The sequence below is a fragment of the Mastomys coucha genome, unplaced genomic scaffold (genome assembly GCF_008632895.1).
Source record: "Mastomys coucha isolate ucsf_1 unplaced genomic scaffold, UCSF_Mcou_1 pScaffold15, whole genome shotgun sequence".
Lineage (NCBI taxonomy): Eukaryota > Metazoa > Chordata > Mammalia > Rodentia > Muridae > Mastomys > Mastomys coucha.
Window position 1 is genome coordinate 58,333,326 of NW_022196897.1, and position 20,995 is coordinate 58,354,320.

At 47.7% G+C, this 20,995-nt stretch overlaps 1 protein-coding gene across 1 annotated transcript; it reads right to left on the reverse strand.

Moving 5' to 3' along the window:
- Positions 1-847: 847 nt before the first annotated feature.
- Positions 848-4,235, reverse strand: Dlx2 (distal-less homeobox 2). The gene is made up of 3 exons (XM_031373388.1): positions 3,445-4,235; positions 2,816-3,000; positions 848-2,358 (listed from the first exon to the last, which is right to left on the reverse strand). The coding sequence occupies exons 1-3, from the start codon at positions 3,854-3,856 to the stop codon at positions 1,954-1,956; spliced, it is 1,002 nt and encodes a 333-aa protein (XP_031229248.1). The 5' UTR covers positions 3,857-4,235; the 3' UTR covers positions 848-1,953.
- Between the last annotated feature and the right edge of the window lie 16,760 nt (positions 4,236-20,995).

The following is a 20,995-nucleotide window of genomic DNA, read 5'->3' on the forward strand; positions in this document are numbered from 1 at the left end:
TGCTTCCAACAACAGACTCTAGTGCTTTCTATGAAACAGGCTTTTAGTTTAGACCTATAGGGAACGCCAGAGAGTAGGGTCGTGTCCGAAGCTAAGAGCTGGTCATGTAGTGGCCAGTAGTGGGAAGCAAGGTTGAGTGTTGTGTGGACCTTCCCTCTTGAAGAATGTGAGGTGTAATGAGCATCATTCCACAGCAAGGAGCATCCATCTCTTCCTGCCATTGTGACTACATTTTCACGTTTGCGTAGCATGAGTAATGGGAGTGTGTGTTTGAAAGTGTGTGTGTGTGTGTGTGTGTGTGTGTGTGTGTGTGTGTGTGTGTGTGAGCAGCATAGCACTGTGTTCTGGGGTTGCCCAGCATTCCAAAGCAGCCAACCGTGCTTCACGAGAGTGACTCGCTGAGTTCTGGGATCATCCAGCTCCCAAAGGGCCTCGGGGGCAAATTGTAGGAGTCTGATCCCAGACTGTGGCAGAGCTTAGGCCCTGGACTGTAGGTTGCTCGTGGCAGCTCGGGTGCACAGCCTGCCTAGCACTGTGGACGCGGTCGGGGCGGAGACCGCCCAGGCGCGGGGCGGTGGCGCCGGCGCCAGGGGGACCAGGCGGGCGGAGGCTGGAGCCGCCCGGCGCTGAGTGACTCACGCCGCCTTAGGCTGAAAAACGGCGCGCGGACTCGGGCGAGGGGGGAGGAGCTGAACCCTTCACAGAAGCCGGAGTACCCCTCGGACTGTGCGCTTCTCACGGCCATTGTAACCTCGGAAAGGTGCAGTTTTGTTCATCCGATTCCGGGGCGGGGACCCGTTCAAGGTCCAAGCCGAGGAAACCCTGGCACCAAGGAAAAAGCACACACTCCAATGAAAACAATAATTTATTTTAAATAATCTCTTCATATTGTAAAATCAACATTAAGAGTATGTTGCTTTCATAATAAATAACCCCCAAATACCTTGCATTTCAAGAACAAAGACTTTAGGACAAGATAAAAACAAATTCAAATCAGTAGCTTAATTTAACTGAGAAAAATTTTCAAAGGGGGAAAACATAGGGGCTGCTGAGGTCACTGCTACGTCGCAGTTTTCACAACTCGGGGGCGGTTTACAAAAGTCTGAAAAGATGAGAAATTTTATACAAATAAATGTGGGGAAATCTGCACAGATACCCTTATTTACAAACTCTGCATCGAAGTTCGGGCTAATAGTCCTTAATTCATCTTAAAAAAGATAATTAAAACACATTTTTTCAGCGTCCACATATTAAAAAAATCAGTTTTTTTTTTAAACATCAAAATGAGGTCATCCGCAAAGGCACCTAAACTTTTAAAAAAATAAAAATAAAAAACCTCCACTGGTGATGGATGAGGAGCTACGGGAGTGTTCCTGGGGAAAGTGGGAGGCGGGAAGAGTTGGGAGATCAGGAAATTCTCTCCAACAGCCTCCAGGAGGGGAAAAAAACCGGCGGGATCCCGGGGGTCATGGGGGTACGTGATAGGGTGGGGTAGGACCCGGGGAGGTCAACAACCGAAGCCGACGGGAGCTGAGGCCAGGAGCAGGAGAGGAAAAAGGAGCCTGTGAGAGCCGGGAAGCCTCGAGGGCGGGGAAGGCGTCCCTGTGCCTGACCCCGCTCAGGGCCTGGAGAGACCAAGAACCCTGAGGATCACGATGAGGGGGCTGGAAAGGGACGACAAGTCTGAGGTTGGCCTAAAAGTGGCCGGGGCTCAGATCGGAATTGAGGCCAGGGACGCCGGGCTTGGCACTAGAGGATCCCACGGGGTCTCCTTGTTCCCGGCTGCTCAATGGCAGTGCGAGGAGTGGCCCCGAGACCGGCCACCTCTGGTTGCCACTTCCAATACGGTTGGGTGGCGGTCGCCGGCTGGTAAGTTCGAGCCTCTAGCTACGGGACGCGTGCTGAAGAACACGGTGTCTCAGTTCTCAAGTTTCTGGCGCTGTCCGCTGGAGGTTAGAAAATCGTCCCCGCGCTCACCGGGGCGCCCCCGCCTGCGTGGTGGTGGTGATGGTGATGGTGGTGCGCCTGCGGAGTCTGCGAAGGATGCAGAAGCGGCGCCGCGGCCTGCAGGTGTGAAGCAGAACCCGAAGCCTGGTGATACCACGGGTAGTTTCCCAGAAAAGCCGAGGCGGCGCTGTTCGGGCTGGAGCCAGAGCTGCCCGCGCCGCTGCCTCCGCTGCCCGGGCCGCCGCCCGCCATCCGCTGCGGCGCGCCGAAGTCCCAGGATGCTGGCGCCGAGACCGGCGGGGAGGCACATGGTGGGGAAGTGCTGGCTCCAGGGTGCTGCTCGGTGGGAATCTCGCCGCTTTTCCACATCTTCTTGAACTTGGACCGGCGGTTCTGGAACCAAATTTTGACCTTTGTAGAAAAAAAAATAAGAGGAAAGCCCCTGAGCTTTAGTGCAGGAACCTGGGCAGGAGGTTGGCGGAGTGGAGACCTCCGGTGAGCGGACCACTTGGCGGGCCCCTGGGCCCTGCTGCTTCTAGCTACGTTGGGGGAATCTCAAAACGCTGATGGATGAGCTCTAACTATGTGACCAAGGCTCTGGGTAGTATGTGGTGTCAGGTCAGTTATGTCACCCGCTTTAGCAGCAGCGAGTGGAAAGGGGTTGTAGTGTCGAATTTCTGCCCACCCGGGTCATTTTCTTTCCTCCCACGCGGCGGCCCCCTTTGGGGAAAAAATTTCTTTTAAGCGTTGGGCCTAGAAGTTTACGTTGCCCGAAAAAAAAAAAGCATAGATGAAAATATACTTTTGAAAAGTTGTCCCGAACGCGCCCGCTTTCTAGCGAAAGCAGGCCATCTCCCACCTTGCTCACCTGAGTTTGAGTGAGGCCCAGAGATGCCGCCAGCTCGGCTCGCTCCGGCAGGGCCAGATACTGGGTCTTCTGGAAGCGTCGCTGAAGGGCCGCCAGCTGGAAACTGGAGTAGATGGTGCGTGGTTTCCGGACTTTCTTTGGCTTCCCGTTCACTATTCTGATTTCAGGCTCAAGGTCTTCCTTGTCTACAACGAAAAAAAAAAAAAAAGAAGAAAAAAAAAGAATGATGAGCACCTATCGTGCTACCCCGCGATCCTAAAAGCTCGGAGCCAAGGACTTTAGGAACTTGGCCAGAGCCTGGAGGAGGCCTTCCCAACTCCAGCACGCGCAGACTGGCCTGGCCACGAAACCCTGCAAGGGACCCGGGAGAACTGTGCAAGAAATAAGAGGCTGGCAGCAAAGCGATGTGCTACCCACTGCATGCCCAACCGCCCACCGGCTCTGTCCCCCGGAGCGTGGAGAGACAGAAACTGATTCGCGTGCAGTTGGAGACCCGGACAGAGTTCAGGGCAGGAGCAAGAGATGCACAGAGTGCAAGGCCAGAACTCTGGACTGTCGTCCCCCATGCTTCCCCGGTCCCTTCCCCGGGCCAGGCCGACTTGGCCAGCCTAGATGCTAGTGTTGCTTACCGGGCTCGTTGTTGACCGGGGACGAACTGGTTCCGTAGGGCGCGTAGGAGGTGTACGCGGCGGTGTAGCCCAGGTCGTAGCTGCTTTTGGCGGAGTAGGAGACGTTGTTGAGGCCGCTGGCGTGGTACTGGTAGGAGCCCATGTGCGCGTAGGGCGAGGCCCCCCCGCCGCCGCCGCCCGCCGGGTGCTGCTGGTTGGTGTAGTAGCTGCTGTCGGTAGCTGTGGACACCGGGAGGGTTGGCGACTCCTGGGGCTTGTGCAGGCTGCTGTTGCTGCTGCTGCTGCTGTTGCTGTTGCCGCCAGGGCCGGCGCCCGCACCGCTCGGGGGCTGCTGGTGCTGGTGGTACGTGCTGGAGGCGGTGATCTGGGTAGAGTGCATATCAGCCACCAGACTGTCAAAGACTCCAGTCATCCTGACCCGGGACAGGAAAGAGCACGGGTGGCGGGCGAGAGGGGGGGATACGAGGCGCCTCCTCTGTCTATCTCTCCAGGTCCCTTCCAGCAGCCAATGTAATTACGGGGAAGTGGGGGAGGGAGAGGAAAACAAGAAATGAGGCTACGGTCTAGGCGCCTCCTCCCCCGGAGGAGGCGATCACCGTGCGTGGCTCGGGACCGCAGCTGCTAGCGGCATCCTTCCCCCGGCCTCTCGGACCTCTCGGCTCCTGGCCCGGCTCGGGCGGGGGGCGGGCAACGGAGGGGGCAAGAGCAGTCAGGCCCGGTAGGGGCTCCAGGAGGCGGGAGCAGGTGAGCGACCCCCGAGCAGCTTTACGATTGTCTGCCGGGCAGGCTCCTGCAGGGTGGGCATTTAACACTTGTCACGTGACCTCAGGCAACGTCACCTAGCAACAGCCAATCAGAAGGAAGGGGCCGCGGGGCGCCGGGAGTCCGCGACCCGGCGGCCCGGGGGACCCGCTTGTCACGTGGCGGGCAAGGCGGCCGCTGTGGGTGCGTGTACAACCACTGCAGAAAGTGGGTACCCGACCTGGATGGAGCTGGATGGGGTGCAGGACAGAAGGCGTCTGGTCTCCCGGAAAGAAATGGGGTCTCCCTCTTTACTCTGCTTTCAAGAGCCAAGTCTAAGGATTCACATTTCTTGTCCAACTTGGCCTTAATCAAATAAAGCCAGGCAGAGGGACGAGCCAGCTCTGTCCCCTTTTTCTCCAGTTACTTTGCCTGGCTAGCACTTACTCTTGTCAGCCACTCTGCACCTGACGGTCAATTGATTTAAATTATCCATAAACCGCGTATAATAACATAGGCTTCCCAACCTACCCACAGAGATATTACGACAATTAATTGGATAATATTTAACGTTTTTCCTTGTTGCTTGAGAGAAGAGCTCTATAAGCCCAAAGGTATTATTACTAGTAATGTATTGAAATCACTTTTCCTCATACACATAAAGGCTTCGAGTAATGAGGCACATCTGAGCCATTGGCTGAGAACTGATTCTGAGGTTTCCTCCTTGGGAAAGGTAGGTCAGACTAGACAGCCTTCAAAGTCGTTTGAATTGGTGTTTTTGCAAAAAAGGGAATGAAAAAAAGATACCGAAGTAATATTAGAAATTTATCAAGATTCATTATCACGCTTGGTCTGTTTTCTTGATATAAACAATAAATATAAAAAGTTTTATTTTACATTTTCGTGTTTTAGGATCTTACTCCGCTGTTGTGATTTCTCTTTCTCTAGGTTTTTGTTTTGTTTTGTTTTTATTTTTGTTTTTTAAGTCCAAGTGATGAGTTCCCCTCTCTGATGGCTGGGATTTTCAAAAGAAAGGTGATGGATGGACTCGCGAGGTGATGACTCTTAAGTCTGAAGATTCTGTGGTAGTGCCTGCTTTGTGGCGCCACCTGGTGGACAGTGTACGAGGTTGTTTCAGGCTTGGTAGACAGTCTAATCACGCCCAGGCGCCAGCCTCTGAAACCCCCCAAAAGAACAAAATAGTAATTAAAAGCCACAAAATTGTGCTAGTGCGCGCCATCTGAAGCATCCCTTCCTAAAGACATAACATGTCACTGAAAGAACTTGTTACAACAACTGCCTAATGGAAAACAAGTTGATACTTTAAAAAATACGATCTTTGGTCTTCCCCAGAAAAAGCAAGTGTGTAATTAAAACTCCAGCATTCACACAGCGGAATAATGAGGCAGGTAATGCGCCTTCCAGTCTGCCTGGATTTAGTTCTCAGCCACTTGGCTAAGGAAGGCCTGGAGAATGGGGGGAGAATGAGTTTTATTAGAAACGCTTCCCTGGTGGGACTCGCCTGCACCAGACCAGATTCTCCCCACCGTATTGACTTTAAACTGCTCCCTGCCGCTTTTGTGTGTATCAATGGTATCTCACGGTTTTTAATCCAGATTGCCTTTTAGCGACTCGATTTCAAATCCCCCTACTCTGACACCACACCGGTAGCTGTTTTGCCCTAATAAAAGAAAAACAATTCCTTGAGAATCAAAATTAAAAATGTAATTGCGCTTTCTCTGCTCCTTTGTTGCCAATCAAGCATGTCCTGGAGGCTTACTGGTGATGGAAAGTTTTCTGCATTCCATTTCTTTCCCAATTTCCAGAAACAGTCTAAAGTCAGGTGAGATTTGTAAAACAGCATTATACTGGAATAAATAGGACCTGAGCCCCCTTTTATCTTGAACACAAGATGAGTGCCCTGGGGGCCTCGGGAGTGGAAGCAGCTCTGAGCCTAGAGAGGAGGAAAGCTGGAAGAAGGAAAGATTTAGCTGTCTTCCTGGAAACCAAACCAACAAACAAACCTAGGCTTGAAGTGTTCTGATAAACCAGACTCAAATCTACATCTTGTTTTATTTATTTATTTATTTATTTATTTATTTATTTATTTATTTATTTTTGGTCTTTTCGAGACAGGGTTTCTCTGTATATCCCTGGCTGTCCTGGAACTCACTCTGTTCCAGGCTGGCCTTGAACTCCGAAATCCGAAATCCGCCTGCCTCTGCCTCCCAAGTGCTGGGATTAAAGGTGTGCGCCACCCCCACCCCCTGCTCTCGGTTCATTTATTAATTTTGTTTTCTTGAGGCACAATCTCAGGATGCTGTGCTGGCTAGTCTGGAGCTTGCTGTGCTGACAAACCTGGCTTCAAATTCCCAACCATCCTCCTGTCCACATCTGAGTTGGAGAGTGCTGGGGTTACAGGCATGAGTCACTCCCTCCCTCACCCCACCCCCGAAAAAAATCTAGGTCCATCCAAATTATCTGATTGCTTTGTAAAAAATAGCCAACGGATTTGGATTTCTCTACTTTGGTCTAAAGTGAAGTACCCTAAAGTATTGATTGATATTCATATTTTATACTTTGATCCCCAGTTCTGAGGAGAGCCACTCTGCTCTCCTCAGACAGAAGAGGCCTCAAGAGGGAGTTGAGATGAATTCGGAGGGAAACTGGCTATCTGAATGAAGCTAGTCTGCCCCTCTGCCTTGGTGCCTGAATGAAGCTAGTCTGCCCCTCTGCCTTGGTGCCTGAATGAAGCTAGTCTGCCCCTCTGCCTTGGTGCCTGACTGATGCTAGCTTGCCCCTCTGCCTTGGTGCCTGACTGAGGCTAGTCTGCCCCTCTGCCTTGGTGCCTGAATGAGGCTAGCTTGCCCCTCTCTGCTTTGGTGCGTGCTCTTTCCTTCAGTTATTATTCTTAGCCCTAGAGTTCCTTTAGTCCGCCTGAACCTAGGAGAGGAGGGTTAGGTGCAGACTTTGAGTGTTTCCATACGTCTCAGTTTGCAGCCTGTTCCTCGGGGGTGTAGCTTGAGGGCGCCTGGCTTGATCCACCCATTCCCTTTGTAGCGATGAACACTGAGGCTCTTGGATTGAAGAAGACGACTTCTTTTGCATCAGGTGCTTCACTCCAACTCCAGCTGTCAGCCAGCTGCCTTCTCTGTTGCTACAGCACAAATCCCAGTGGTGTTTAGGGTAAGCCTCAGACACCCAGGATTTCCAGAGGCTCCAAGCTGGAGAGTGCAGGTTCACTTAGGGCTTCCCCCTCCCTGCTGGCCAGATTCCCTAGACTTCTCTTGGCCCAGGACTTTGCCTCTGCTTGTCTACTGGGTGTCCTGCACTGAGCTGAGAGGTGTAATCTGGGAAAGAAGGCGCCTACCCCACCCCCCCAGGGCTTCTGTGTTGGCCTGCACATTCCAATGCTAGTTGGAGTACTTACTCTCTGGCCAGGGTCCCAGGGTGAATCTTTCCTTGCTGCTGGTCCCAGAAGTGATATTTGACATGCGTGTGTGCGTGTGCGTGTGCGTGTGTGTGTTGGGGGTACCATCCCTACAGGAGTTCTGGAGACCTGCAATTTCTAAATCTCTTGAGCTTTGTCCTAGAACTCAAAGCTGTGGGGAAAGGGCAGGGATTTATCTCTGGAGAACCTCCCAATCCTGCCTGTCTCTATCACAGTCACACAGTTACCCCAGAAAGTTCTTGTTAGTGTCTTTAACACAGATTCTTCCAGCAAGACTCTAAGGCAATCCATGGACAGACTCCAGCGCCTGTATTCTTGAAACTCGCATTTGTGCTTTGTTTTTCCTTCCTAGGCTCAGCGAAACCTTCACAATATTTATTCTTTCAAGGGTTGGGCTTGTTCATCTAGCTAAGTGGGTAGGGTCCCCTGGTCTGTGCTTCCCTGATAGCTTCCCAGGGGGGGCATTTTGGCCTCTCCTTTCCCCCCATAAGTGGTCCCTGAGTCAGTGGAGGCTCTCTACTGCTCCCAATCTCATTACTGGCACTTCCCTGTTGTAACATAGTGTCCAGATCTGAAGATTACTAAGGTCGGGTGGCTTAGTAGTCTAGTGGAAAAGGCAATTAATTGCTAGAATGTATCCTAGAATGTACCAGTTGGTAACTCACTGGCCCTAGCTTCTGCCAAGCCCTTTACCATCGATCTTAGCTCTGAGGAATCCATAGAATGGGTATAAAATTGACAGAGTGGGAAACAAAGGCATGTCTCTTGTTTATGACAAAGACAAAAGGTAGTGAGTGATGTGTTTATAAAAAGATAAAGGCACTTCAAACAGAATGCCCTGACTCTTCCCACAGAGCTGGGTAGCCTGTTCGGCATGTTGCTAGAACTTTCAGACGCAATCACCATCCGTTTTCCCAGCCCTGTCCAGAGGAGGTTCCTGGTTATCCGGTTAGCAAGGCACTGAGTGGCACTGAGCCAGGGCCCCTCTAGGTTCTGTGGGCGCTGTACACTCTGAGCACGAGTGCGCCCCTGCCAGTGAGCAGGAGAAACACCGTGGCTAACATCTATCCCACCCTAGTGCCCAGGCCAGTTAGCACTGATGGAACACTACTTTTGTCTCCCAGGGGAAGTTCGTGCTGCGCTTAACGCTTAACTCTGCGTTTACTGTAACACGCCGCCCCATAGGGAGAAGAGAGCAGTGCAAATGGCTCTCCAGGAGGCCAGAGCTCTAGCTAGAAAAAGATCCTCCCCACGAGCATCTGCTCCCCACGAGCATCTGCACTCACTTCTGCTCTAGCCCCCACCGGCCCCCTCGCGGTGTCCGGCTCCAGGCACGCACAGCTGCAGCCCCACTCTTGGCCCTCTGGGTGATCGAGCCGACAACCGACAACTGGACAGAAGGGCCAGGCTTCGCTCCCGTTGGCAGGTGGTAACCTGTAAGGCCATTCTTGGAGGGCAGAGCAGAAAGCGACTTGAGTGGAGGCTTCGACTCCTCAAGCGCAGTTGCAATTGTCAGTACAGCATGCTTCTCCAATCTGCAGATTACATTTATTTGGTTTCTCTCTCTCTCTCTCTCTCTCTCTCTCTCTCACACACACACACACACACACACACACCCCACCGGCATCAAGCTGGGAGAACTTAGCAGAACTCAGAGCACCGTCTCTTTGCAACCTTATCCTCAACTAAAGAGTAGTAGTATCACTGACTGAGCTTCAATGCCAGGCCAGATGCCAACCCATAGGATCTGGAGAATGGGACTTTGTTGCCTTGAACTATTGAGGTGACTTTATGGGTGTTCCCCAGTTCTCCCATGGAACAAAGCCACTGGAATCATTGCCTGCCACACACCTGTTCAACTTCTCCAATCCACCAGCTTTCCGGTAAACTCTCAGAAATTCTCTGCTCTAGGCTCCTTGGGGTTTCTTTTGCAGGGGCCATGGAGCATGGACATTGCCCATTTTTTTCTGATCCAGGAGTAAGCAGGCCTCTGGTAGAAGTGAGAGAGGGAGGACAGAGGCAGTGGACCAGAGCCCAGCTTGTAGTTGGTTCAGTGTTATGTGGAAGGTCATTGGGGGAAAGGGGGTGGTCTGGAGCTCAGAACTTCTGCCAGGTACCAGTCAGACCAGGTACCAAGCCCTGGTAGTAGGAGCAGGGAACTGGCTGCCCTCCTGGTTCCCTTGGCTGCTTCTCTCCCTCTCTTTGAAAGTGAAGAGAGGCGCAGGAAACATTTTAGAAAATATCTCTCATGCTGGGTGGTGGTGGCACATGGGAGAAACTTGGGAGCACTTGGGAGGCAGAGGCAGGTGGATTTCTGAGTTCGAGGCCAGCCTGGTCTACAGAGTGAGTTCCAGGACAGCCAAGGCTACACAGAGAAACCCTGTCTCGAAAAAAAAAACCAAATAAAATAAAATAAAATAAAATAAAATGAAACACTCTCTTGTTCTCGCTTCCTCTTTGGTACTTCAAGATAATAAAACTAACTTTTTGAGCATATATATATATATATATATATATATATATATATATACTCAACATGTATATATGTATATGTATATATTAAGTATGAGCTCTGGACTCAAATCTCCACTCATACACACATTACCTTATGACCTTAGGGGACTTTTGTCATTTCTCTGTGCTTTGGTTCAGTGTTTAGTCAGCTAAAAATGTAATCTTTGAAGAAGGGATGTGAACTTCTAGAACAGGCCAAGTGCTGTCTCCTGAGACCTGATTTTGTAAGTTCTGGTGAACACCATTTCCTGGTCCCCCTGAATTCATATGTAACCATGCATCACACATGTCATCAGATTCCAGGGAACAGAACCCTAGTGGAAGTCCTGTGTCCCATTCAGCTGAGACTCATCTCCACTGTCTGAGGCTGAGCTGAAACTCTTTCCTTATCTATTTCTCCTTCAACTCTGGAGATGAGTTGGCCAGAGGGGAATTACCTCAGAGAATATTCTGTGCAAAGAACCACTTGTATGGAAGGTTGGCTGGCAAAAACAAACAAACAAACAAACAAACCAAAAAGCAACAACAACAACAAAACCCAATTTCACATATTGGTAATTACTTCTTTCCACAGTGATGGGAATGGACTCAGGCCTTCCTTGCACATGCAGGAAAGCCCTCTACCACTGAGTCTCTGTAATACAATGACCTTAGAGTCAAGGAGAAATAACTCCATCAGCAAACCATGAGGGCAGTATCCAGAAAAGAATTTTACCTGTGAAAGTCAGAGTTTGAGGCAGGAGCCAGGCATAGGATTCAAACCTCTGGATTCTTCGGAGCATCTGTCAGTGAATAGAACTCGTCTAGTGCCCAGCCTGTGATTATCGCCAGGAGCATGTTAGAAAATGGTCATTGGTGTCATTGTGGCAGGCCTAAACCCAAATCACATGTACTTCTTTTTAAGGGCGATGGATGGTACAGGTTTGTCATCTTGCCACACAGGGCACTTCTCTTTCAGCCAGTGTCACTCCCCCTGTGTGTATGTGCTGATGATGCTTGGGAGTTGTTATGGTGTGACTAGCCTGAATCTTGCTATGGTCTTTTTGGATCTGCAGTCCCTAGGCTAATGAGAAGAACTAAGGCAAAAGTTTGGGAAGGCAAGAAGTGCTAAGAAAACAACTTCAAACAGAGAAAGCAAAACAAACCTGGGCTTCTGGTGCCTGCCTGTAATCCTGAGAGGAGGAGACAAGGAAATTTCAAGTTCAAGACCCGCTCTGGGTACAGAGCAAGTTCAAAATCAGCCTGGGCTAAAAATAAACAAATAAACAAACATGTTAAAAATTTTATTTATTTATTTTTGTTTGTTGAGACAAGAGTTTCACTATGTAGCCTTGGCTGGCTTGGAGTCTGCTATGTAGACCAATATGTCCTTAAACACGCAGAGATCTGCTTGTCTCTGCTTCCCATGTACAGGGATTAAAGGCACATACCACTATGTCAGCTGAATTTTCTCTCCTCCTCCTCCTCCTTCTCCTCCTTCTCTTTCTCCTTCTGCTTCTTCTTCTTCTTCTTCTTCTTCTTCTTCTTCTTCTTCTTCTTCCTCTTCCTCCTCCTCCTCTTCCTCCTCCTCCTTTTCCTCCTCCTCTTCCTCTTCCTCTTCCTCTTCCTCTTCTTCTCCTTCTCCTTCTCCTTCTCTTTCTTCTTCTCCTTCTCCTTCTTCTCCTCCTCCTTCTTTCCCTTCCCCTTCCTCTTCTCTCCTCCTCCTCCTTCTCCAGACAAAGAGCTGGAGAGATGGCTCCACATTAAGAACAATTGTTGCTCTTGTAGAAAAGCAGGGTTTAGTTGCCATTGCTCCACCCCAGCAGTTCACAGTCTCAGGAGATCCCACGCCCCCTTCCGGCCTCCACAAGCTCCTACGTGTCACGCACACAAACTCAATCCCCGCACAGACATGTACACATAAATAAAACAAACAGGCAGACCTTTAAAGACCAGCTTGCACAACTTAGCAGGAACCTGTTTCAGCATCAAAAAAAAAAAAAAAAAGACGGGTAAGATGTCTCAGCAGGCAAAGGCACTTGCTGTCAAGAACCTGAGCTGAACCCAGGATCTACATGGTGAAGGAGAGAACCAGCTCTCACCAGCTGATCTCCACAAAAGAGCTTCCATACGCACACATAAATACTTGTTTTACTTATTTTATTATATATATGTATACACATATATATTTTTTAAAGATTTATTTATTTATTATATGTAACTACACTGTAGCTGTCTTCAGACACACCAGAAGAGGGTGTCAGATTTCATTACGTGTGGTTGTGAGCACCATGTGGTTGCTGGGGTTTGAACTCATGACCTTCCAAAAAGCAGTCGGTGCTCTTCTCCCCTGAGCCATCTCACCAGCGCTTTATTTTATATTGAAGGAGGGAACCTCAGTCAATATATGCCTCCATAAGATCTGGCTGTAGGCATGTTTACAAGGCATTTTCTTTGTCCTTTTTCCTTTTTTAATTGATTCTTTGTAAATTTCACATCATGCACCCCAATCCTGTTCATTTCCCAGTCCTTCCATATTCACTCTTCATCCTTGTTATGCCCTCTCCATAAGAAAAAAAGTCTTGCCATGGAAGCTTTGGTGTGTCATGGTGTGTCACAAAATATACCATTTTGTTCAAACAGCTTGCTTGCAAATGTTCACTGCATGGAGTCATGGGTCTGGTCCAATGCCTCTGGCTTCTGCTACACTGTCAATACTGGTCCCTCAGTGAGACTCCTCTAGGATATCCTGCTGTTTCACAGAGCAGAGATCCTGCAGCTTTGCTTCTGCAGAACTGGTCTCTTCACATACTCCAGCAGCTTATAGGTGGGATAGATGTTGGGGTGAGCCAACTCAAAGCCCAGGATCTGGGCCTCCGTAGCAGCCGAATCAGTCAGTCCATCAGCTCTCCTGCACCCTTGGCAACAGGGCCAGCTTTCCCATTCTGCTTAGGGTCTGTTGTCTTTCCACCATGCCATCAAGACCAGCTCTCCTGTGTTCACACCATCGGGCCAGCTCTTCTGAACCCACACCACTAGGGAAGGCTCTCTTGAGTGCTGCAGCCCAGCAAGGGGCAGGGCCAGCTCTCCAGCACTAACAGCATCAGGGCCAGCTTCCTGCACCCACACCACCAGGGACAGCTCTTTCTTGCTGCTCAGGCCAGGGGCAGGGCAAACTCTCTCTAGTGTAGTGCTGGTGAGAGGTGGGACCAACTTAGCACAGTACTTAGACATCAACATGGCCTCAGGCAGCAATCCAGGCCAGGGACATCTGAATGGCCTCTGGTTGTAACACAGGCTTCGGATATCAATACAGACCCTGGCCATGATAAGACTATGGACACAAACGGAGCCCTAGTTGGCAGCACGGACCCATGTCACCTTGGCCTCAGGGGGCAGCACAGGACACTCAGATTAGTGTCTCCCCCGGTGGTAGCACGGGCCCTCAGACATCCACTTGGTCTCAAGTGGATGTCCAGACTATGGACATCTGTGCATAGCCTTTGGTGGTAACTCAGGCCACGGACATCAACACAGACCTGGGCTGCAGCAGCACCACGGAGCCAGGCATGGTCCTCAGTGGCAACCTGGGCCAGGACATCACTATGCCTCAGGTGGCAGCACAGATCATGAACATCTGAATGACCTTTAGTGGCAACATAGGCCACAAACATCAGCACAGGCGCCAGCTTTGATAGGGCCATGGAATAATCCATGGCCTTTGGCAACAGTCACGGCACAGACATCACCATGGCCTCAGGTGGTTGCTCAGGCTCCTCATATCCATTTGTTCCTCACCACCACAGTGTCCCCAGTTCCACATTTCCCCATAGTGCACTAACCACTCAGCTTCACTTTCTTTCCCATCTGTCGGTCGCATGCTCCATCTTTCCCACCTCTCCATCACATAGTCTCTCATTGTAATGGCACCCACTATGGGGCCAGGGCAGGAGCTTGGGAATCTTTCTTCTAGCTGCTTCATTCAGGTCACCACAAATAATAATTTTAAATGTCATAAAAACATAAAAATAAGTGAGGATATAACTCAGTAATAGAGCACTTGCTTAGTGGGTATGAGGACCTGAGTTTAATCTTTAGTATCACAAAGCCCCAGAACAAAACCCAGGAAACTTCCCACCAAAAGGGAGAATAGTAGGGCTTACTGGTCCGTATCTGTGACCCTGGCACTTAGGAGGTCAAGACAAGAATGTCAGAAGTTCAAGGTAATCTTGGGACTCCATAGAGAGTTTGAGCCCAGGCTAGGCCACATCTCAAAAAAAAAAAAAAAAAAAAAAAAAAAAAAAAAAAAAAAAAAAAAAAAAAGACAAAACACATATAGAAGGAAGAGAAGCAGAGGCAGAGGCAGGTGAATCTCTATGAGTTCAAAGCCAGCCTGGTCGAGGGGGGGCGGAGGGGGGGAGAGAGTTCCAGGACAACTAAAGCTACTGCTGCCTCCTCCCCATTTCCCAAGAGTATAGGTGTATAGGAGTGAGCTAGAATGTTTTGTTGCCCTAATTCTTGTAACCTGATAGCTTTACTTTGCCCCACCCCCCCTTCAACTGGGCATCCACTCTAGACTTCACTCCACTTCCATCCCATCTGTTATAACCCAGAGAGCAGCTGAGAGGACTCCTGGTGGGCTCAAACAAGGATTTACTGAAGTCTTGGGATAACAAGAGGAGAATAAACATGACTTGGATTCTAAACTGGGTAGGCTCTATTGATTTATACAGATGGTTGCCAGTTGCCATTTAGGTAATGAAACTTCTGAGTTCCCAGAGAATCTCCAACTGCGGAGAACACTCCCCCCAACTCCCAACCTGCTAGTCCTGGAACTCACTCTGTAGACCAGGCTGACCTAAAACTCAGAGATCCCCTTGCCTCTGCCTCCTGAGTGCTGGGATTAAAAGTGTGCACTATCACCATCTGGCCTTGAGGGGGGGGGGGGGAAATGTACCTGAACCTTTTTTATTTTTTTATTTTTTATTTTTATTTCTCGAGACAGAGTTTCTCTGTATAGCCCTGGCTGTCCAGGAACTCACTCTGTAGACCAGGCTGGCCTCGAACTCAGAAACCCACCATACCTGAACCTTTTATCTTGACATAACCATCAGGTTCTAGTCAGCTATAAGAGATAATAAAAGGTGAAATTCTGTATCCTTTGTAGGGCACAAAGTGTACAAGATACATGTGAAATACAATTGTCAATGGTCAGGATACTGAGACCAATAATAGGCCATTTCTGTGGGGTACTTTTATCTCTCCAAGGATCCTTCATGTCACACTTTCACGGTAGACTCCGTGAACCCACCACCTCCACTTAACTCCCGGCAAGTACGAATCTCTTCTTCACTATATAACTTACCTCTTCAATAAAGGTATGTAAATAGAATTGTATGATATGAAACCTTTGGGAATTTCCTTTTTAATGCTTAGCTTAAGTAGAAGTTTCTGGTTGTGTTGTGTGATGCAGACTCACGTGATGTTTTGCTGAGGCAAGACCTGTGGGAGGACAGGTAATGTTTGAAGAGACTATAAGTGGAACTCAACGGATAGTGATGGGACGCTTGCATAGCTAGCTGTGCAGCTCTTTGCTGGTTTCATCTTCCGCTGATCTTCACCTCATTGGGACAGGCAGAGAACTCCTGGCATTCTTACTGGTCCTGGTCGATCCTGCTGACTTGTGCCAATTCTGTTCATCCCTATCAGTTTCTGCTGGCTTGTGCTGCCATTTTTGGCATGTTTGGTGGCACTTTTGAACTAGATTGTTGGTATCTGGACACTGCTGACATGGACTGCTGGTATTCTGACAACGGAGATTGGAATTACTCCAAAGAACTACTTCTACAGAGGTCACATCCCCTTGTCCTATTTACTATCTTTTCTCCCCTATCTTTGGACAGTGGGCTAGAACGGGGTGGGGGTGGGGTGTCAAAGCATTTGAGAACTGTTTATTAAAGTAGGTTTTGAGAAATCTAAGCCCACATCTCTGTAAGTCCATTCACATTGTATGCATGACTAGATGATGTTTTTATTGCTTGGTTAATTCTATGGTATATGTGTTCTGATTTTTTTTTGTTGAAAATACATTTTTTTCATACAATATATTCTGTTTACAGTTTCTCCTCTCTAAATTCATCCCATATCCTCCCAAGTTCTCCACCCACCCAAATCCACATCCTTTTCCCTCTGTCATTAGAAAACAAATAGGATCTAAAAAAGTAAAATAAAAATTAAAATAAATGAAAAACAAATGGGGGGGAGAGCCAAAGAAAAAGCACAAGAAAAACAGATGTTGAAACACATATCTATCTACCTGTGCATAAAGCTAATAGAAACAGAATCAGAAACTGTAATATATGAGCAAAAGATCTGTATGGTTAAAAAAAAATAATCTCGGACAAAACATTTTGTTATAAGACAAAAACAAACAAACAAACAAGCACACAAACAACTCCAATAAGACGATTGAGTTTGTTTTGTATTGGTCACCTGCTGCTGGGCATGGGAACTCCTTTGAGTATGGTTTGTATATCCAGTGAGACACTGTTGGAAAAAACAAATTCTTGCTTTCAAGCAGTTGACAGTTGGAGATAGCTTCTGGGCTAGGTTCACATTTCACCAGTTCTGTTGTGTGTAGAAGCTTGGTTTCCTTGGTGTCTTCCATCCCCACAGACACTTAAAGTCTTTCTTCCCTCTCGGACACACTTCCCTGAGCCCTGAGGTGGGGAAAGATGTTTTGTTTGACCAGTTACCTATGAAAAACACTGGGTTATTTCCAGATATGAGTTATTTTATTAGGCTGTATAAACTTATTTATTTTAGACACAGAGTCTTGGTATGTAGTCTAGAATGGCCTTGAATTCAACAACATTCTTCTTTGGCTGCCTCAAGTGCTGGGATTACAGGCGTGCTCCAAGATGCCAGGAATGAACATACAGTTCTGTATTAACATGAGATTTTGTTTCTCTGGGATGTACAGGTTGTTCACATAGTTCTTTCTTTCTGTTTGGGATTGGTTCTAATGCTTTGAATTAATCTGGCCCCCAAAATTGGGAAGGTCCTTGTCCCCAATTGGTTTTTGATTGATCAATAAAGAGCCAACGGTCAATGGCTGGGCAGGTTGACTGAGGCAGGACTTGGGTATTTGTGTGGACTAGGAACTGGAAGAGAGGAAATGAGAGATCAACAAGTCTCAGGGGAGACAGATCAGATTTAGAGCTGCAGAAGAAAATTCATCCAAAATGAAGGTGGAAGGGAAAGCGGCCCTATGGGAGGAGCTACCCAGAAGGTAACAAGGCAGCTAAGATAAAACATAGATTTAGGAGGCATTGAGCCAGGAGTACTAAGGGGAAATGCATGTTAGCTGGGTGGAGGATTAGAACTGCCCAGCCTTTGAGCTAGTCAAGATGTGTGTGTGTGTGTGTGTGTGTGTGTGTGTGTGTGTGTATGTATGTATGTGTTTCATTTGAGAATCCAGATAACTCTAGGGTGCGTGCAGCAAGTACTCAAAATAAGTCAGGGGCACAGAGACTGTTTCATTATGTGGTAGGGGCTGGTCTAGACCTTGATATGTAGACCAGAATGGCTTTGATCTCATAGACATTCTCTTGTCTCTGCCTCCCAAGTGCTGAGATTAAAGATATGCACCACTATGCCTGCCTGTTCATATTTTATTATTTTATTTTGTTTTGTTTTTGAGACAGAATCTCACTATGTAGTAGGCTGTCTTGCAACTCACTCTGCATACCAGGCTGGCCTCAAACTCAGAAATCTGCCTGCCTCTGCCTCTGCTGAGATTAAAGATGTGCACCACTGGGCCTGGCTTTCACATTTCATTTTATTTTTTCAGTTTTTTAAAGACAGGGTTTCTCTGTGTAGCCCTGGTTGCCTGCAACTCACTCTATAGACCGGGCTGGCCTCAAACTCAGAAATCCGCCTGCCTCTGCCTCCCAAGTGCTGAGATTAAAGGTGTGTGCCACCACTGCCTGGCTCCTGTTATAGACTTTGATTGTGTCCCTCCTCTCAATGTGATATGTCAAAAATCCCAACCACTATTTCCTCAAATGTGACTGTATTTGGAACTCAGGAATTAGGAATGAAGGCCACAGGAAGGAGACAGTTCTCTGTCACCCAGAAGGCCATGTCCATACTCAGATCAGAGATTTCTAGGCTTTAGAACTGTAGGTTGTTTCTGCCACGTTCTCTGTGGAACCTGATTGTGGTGGCCCCAGCATATTTCTGTAGCACCTGGCTTCTCTACATTTGGAGTTCTCATCGCTTTTGTTGTTGTTGTTTGTTTTGTTGTTGTTGTTGTTGGTAGTATGTTTTTTGTTTGTTTGTTTTGCCATTTTGATGGGTAGGAGATGAAAAGCCACTGTGGTCTTAAGATGCATTCCCCACAGGAGTAAGGGCTGTCACAAGTCCTTTCCTGTATGCATCTCTCTATTCAGATCTCTTTACCTCCCTGGTTGTTATTTTATTTATTTATTTATTGGTAAAACAACTCTTTATGTCTTTTGTCCATATTTAAATTAGGTTGCTTGCAATTTTACTCTTGAGGGACTCTTTTGGTTCTAATGCAACGCGGGCTGACCTCCAAGTTACTATATAGTTGAGATTGGCCTGGAATTCCTGATTTTCCTGCTTTTACATCCCAAGTTCTGGAACTAGAGGTGTGAATATCATGCCTGGTTGGAGGTTTGTGTCTTTGCTCAGATTTTTCTGTTTATTAATTATGACCCTACTTTCCTTTACAACTTACAGTAGCGACTTTAAAATTCTTGTCTGCTAATCTAACATCTGGGTCATTAGTGTTGACTTTTATTGACTGCAGCCTATTCATATAAGATAATTATTGGGTTATAAAATGGAATCCAAGCACTGTGCTCATCATAAAAATGAAACAGAGTGAAGAGATTGGAGACATGGTTCATTGACTACGAGCACTGGATATACTCTTAAATTCCCCCCACCCACATGGTGGCTCATAGTTATCTGTAACACTGGTTCCAGGCTCTTCTGGCCTCTCAGGGCACCAGGCATTGGAATGGTACACGGACATTTGTGCAGGCAAAACCACTGATACACATACATAAAGTAAAATAGAATTAAATAAATAAACCTTGTTTGTTTGTCTATTTGAGCCAGTGTTTTCCTGTGTAACCCTGGCTGTCCTGGAACTCACCACATAGACTGGGCTGGTCTTAAACTTGCAGAGATCCACCTGCCTCTGCCACCCAGGTGCTAAGATCCATCGCTCGGCCCCAAATAAGTAAACCTTTTTAAGAGGCAATAATTTTTTTTTAAAGGAATGAAAATAGCAATGTGAGTAAATACGATCTTATTTTATAAAAAAATTGTACATATGTACCTACATGTGTATTTACATGTATACATTTATGTACATACACGCAAAACACATATTTGCTTTTAGTTGCTAAGTAAAGTATATTTTTGTTGCAGTTATCAACAGAAACGTCTGGAAGCCGCCAGCCCGATTTGCTTGGGGGAGGAGGAGAGCTCAGTTGTGTTTTTTTGAAGGACACAAATGTGCTAACAGGTCTAGTGAGCTCTTTAATTGTAAAGGATAAAAGCACTCGCTTGCTCTTTGCCACAGGTTGGCTCTGCATTAGAATCTCTAAGACTGTTATTAAAACCTTTAAATAGTGGGGGTGTGTGAGATGGCTTGGCAGGTAAAAGGCACTTGCCTTGCAAGTCTGACGACCTGAGTTTGATCCCAGGAACTCGCTTAAAAGTGGAAGAAGAGAACCCACTTCACAAACCTGTTTCCTGGTTTCTGCGTGAACACCATGTCCGGTCCAATTCTCCCCCATACTAATAAAATAAATAAATAAATGTAGGAACGGGAGGAATTTGCATGGAACCTGTACCCCGAGCATATTGAGGCAAAGGAAAGAGAAGAAGATAGATCTAGCTTGGACATTCACAGAGGAAGAAATATTAACAAGGGCAATCAACCAGGGGGCCAATTAAGATAATAAGGCGGGAAAGGTTAAGTGATTCACCTGAGGTCACACAGCCTTAAACTAAGGGCCTGAGACCAACAAGGACACGTGACTCAAAAGCCCTGACTCTGAACTATTGAGAGAAGCAGAGGGCAAGACTCTGGGCAGGCAGTTCGCAAGTTCTTTGGTTGGATGTTCTCTTCTTAGTGAAATTCTCTCATGCTGAAAGTTAACCCCAGCAAGTGTTCTATCATGTGATTCTAGCCCCAAACCCAGTTTGCTCAACTTTGGGAGGGGTAAAGTGCTTCTCTTTGATTGGATGAGGGTAGGCGTTACTGCTTCCGCGACAGACAGACACTGGCCCTCTTTCTAATCTTGCAGCTCATTACTCCAGAATAGAAAGATAAGTTTATCAAGCATGCTTTAAGAATGAATTTACCAAAGGTGATTGACACATACTAAATTCCTAATCAAGTAACTTCTCACATGAAAATAACGGCAGTTCAAAAAAAAAAAAAAAACAAAAACAAAAACAAAAACAACAAAAACAAACCAAAAAAACCGGTGGTTCTGGGCAGAGTTCATCCTGAGGCATTTCTGTGGTTCCCATTTAGGTCCATTTTTATTACCAGGACCGGGGAGGGGGGGCTTCTGGGGTGGGACACACACACACACACACACACACACACACCCTTTTTGCCCTAGGCTAGCCTAATAAAGGCTCTGTTTTCTTTCTGGTCTCTCTGTCACGCGGCCGTGTAGGTATGGAAGTGGGTACTGAGAAAAGACCCCAGGCCCTTTTGAAATCAGGCCTGGAGGAGGACCTGGAGAGGTAGAGAGAGTGGAGGCCCTGTGGGCAGGAGCAGAAGGCTGCTAAGGATCTTTGAGTTCCTGCCAG

Excerpts from the sequence above, each read along its gene's own strand:
- Dlx2 (XM_031373388.1), bottom strand. The coding sequence starts at position 3,856 with ATGACTGGAGTCTTTGACAGTCTGGTGGCTGATATGCACTCTACCCAG. Across the intron at positions 3,001-3,444 it reads CCCGGTCAACAACGAGCCCG|ACAAGGAAGACCTTGAGCCT; the intron begins GTAAGCAACACT and ends TTTTCGTTGTAG. Across the intron at positions 2,359-2,815 it reads TGGGCCTCACTCAAACTCAG|GTCAAAATTTGGTTCCAGAA; the intron begins GTGAGCAAGGTG and ends TTTTCTACAAAG.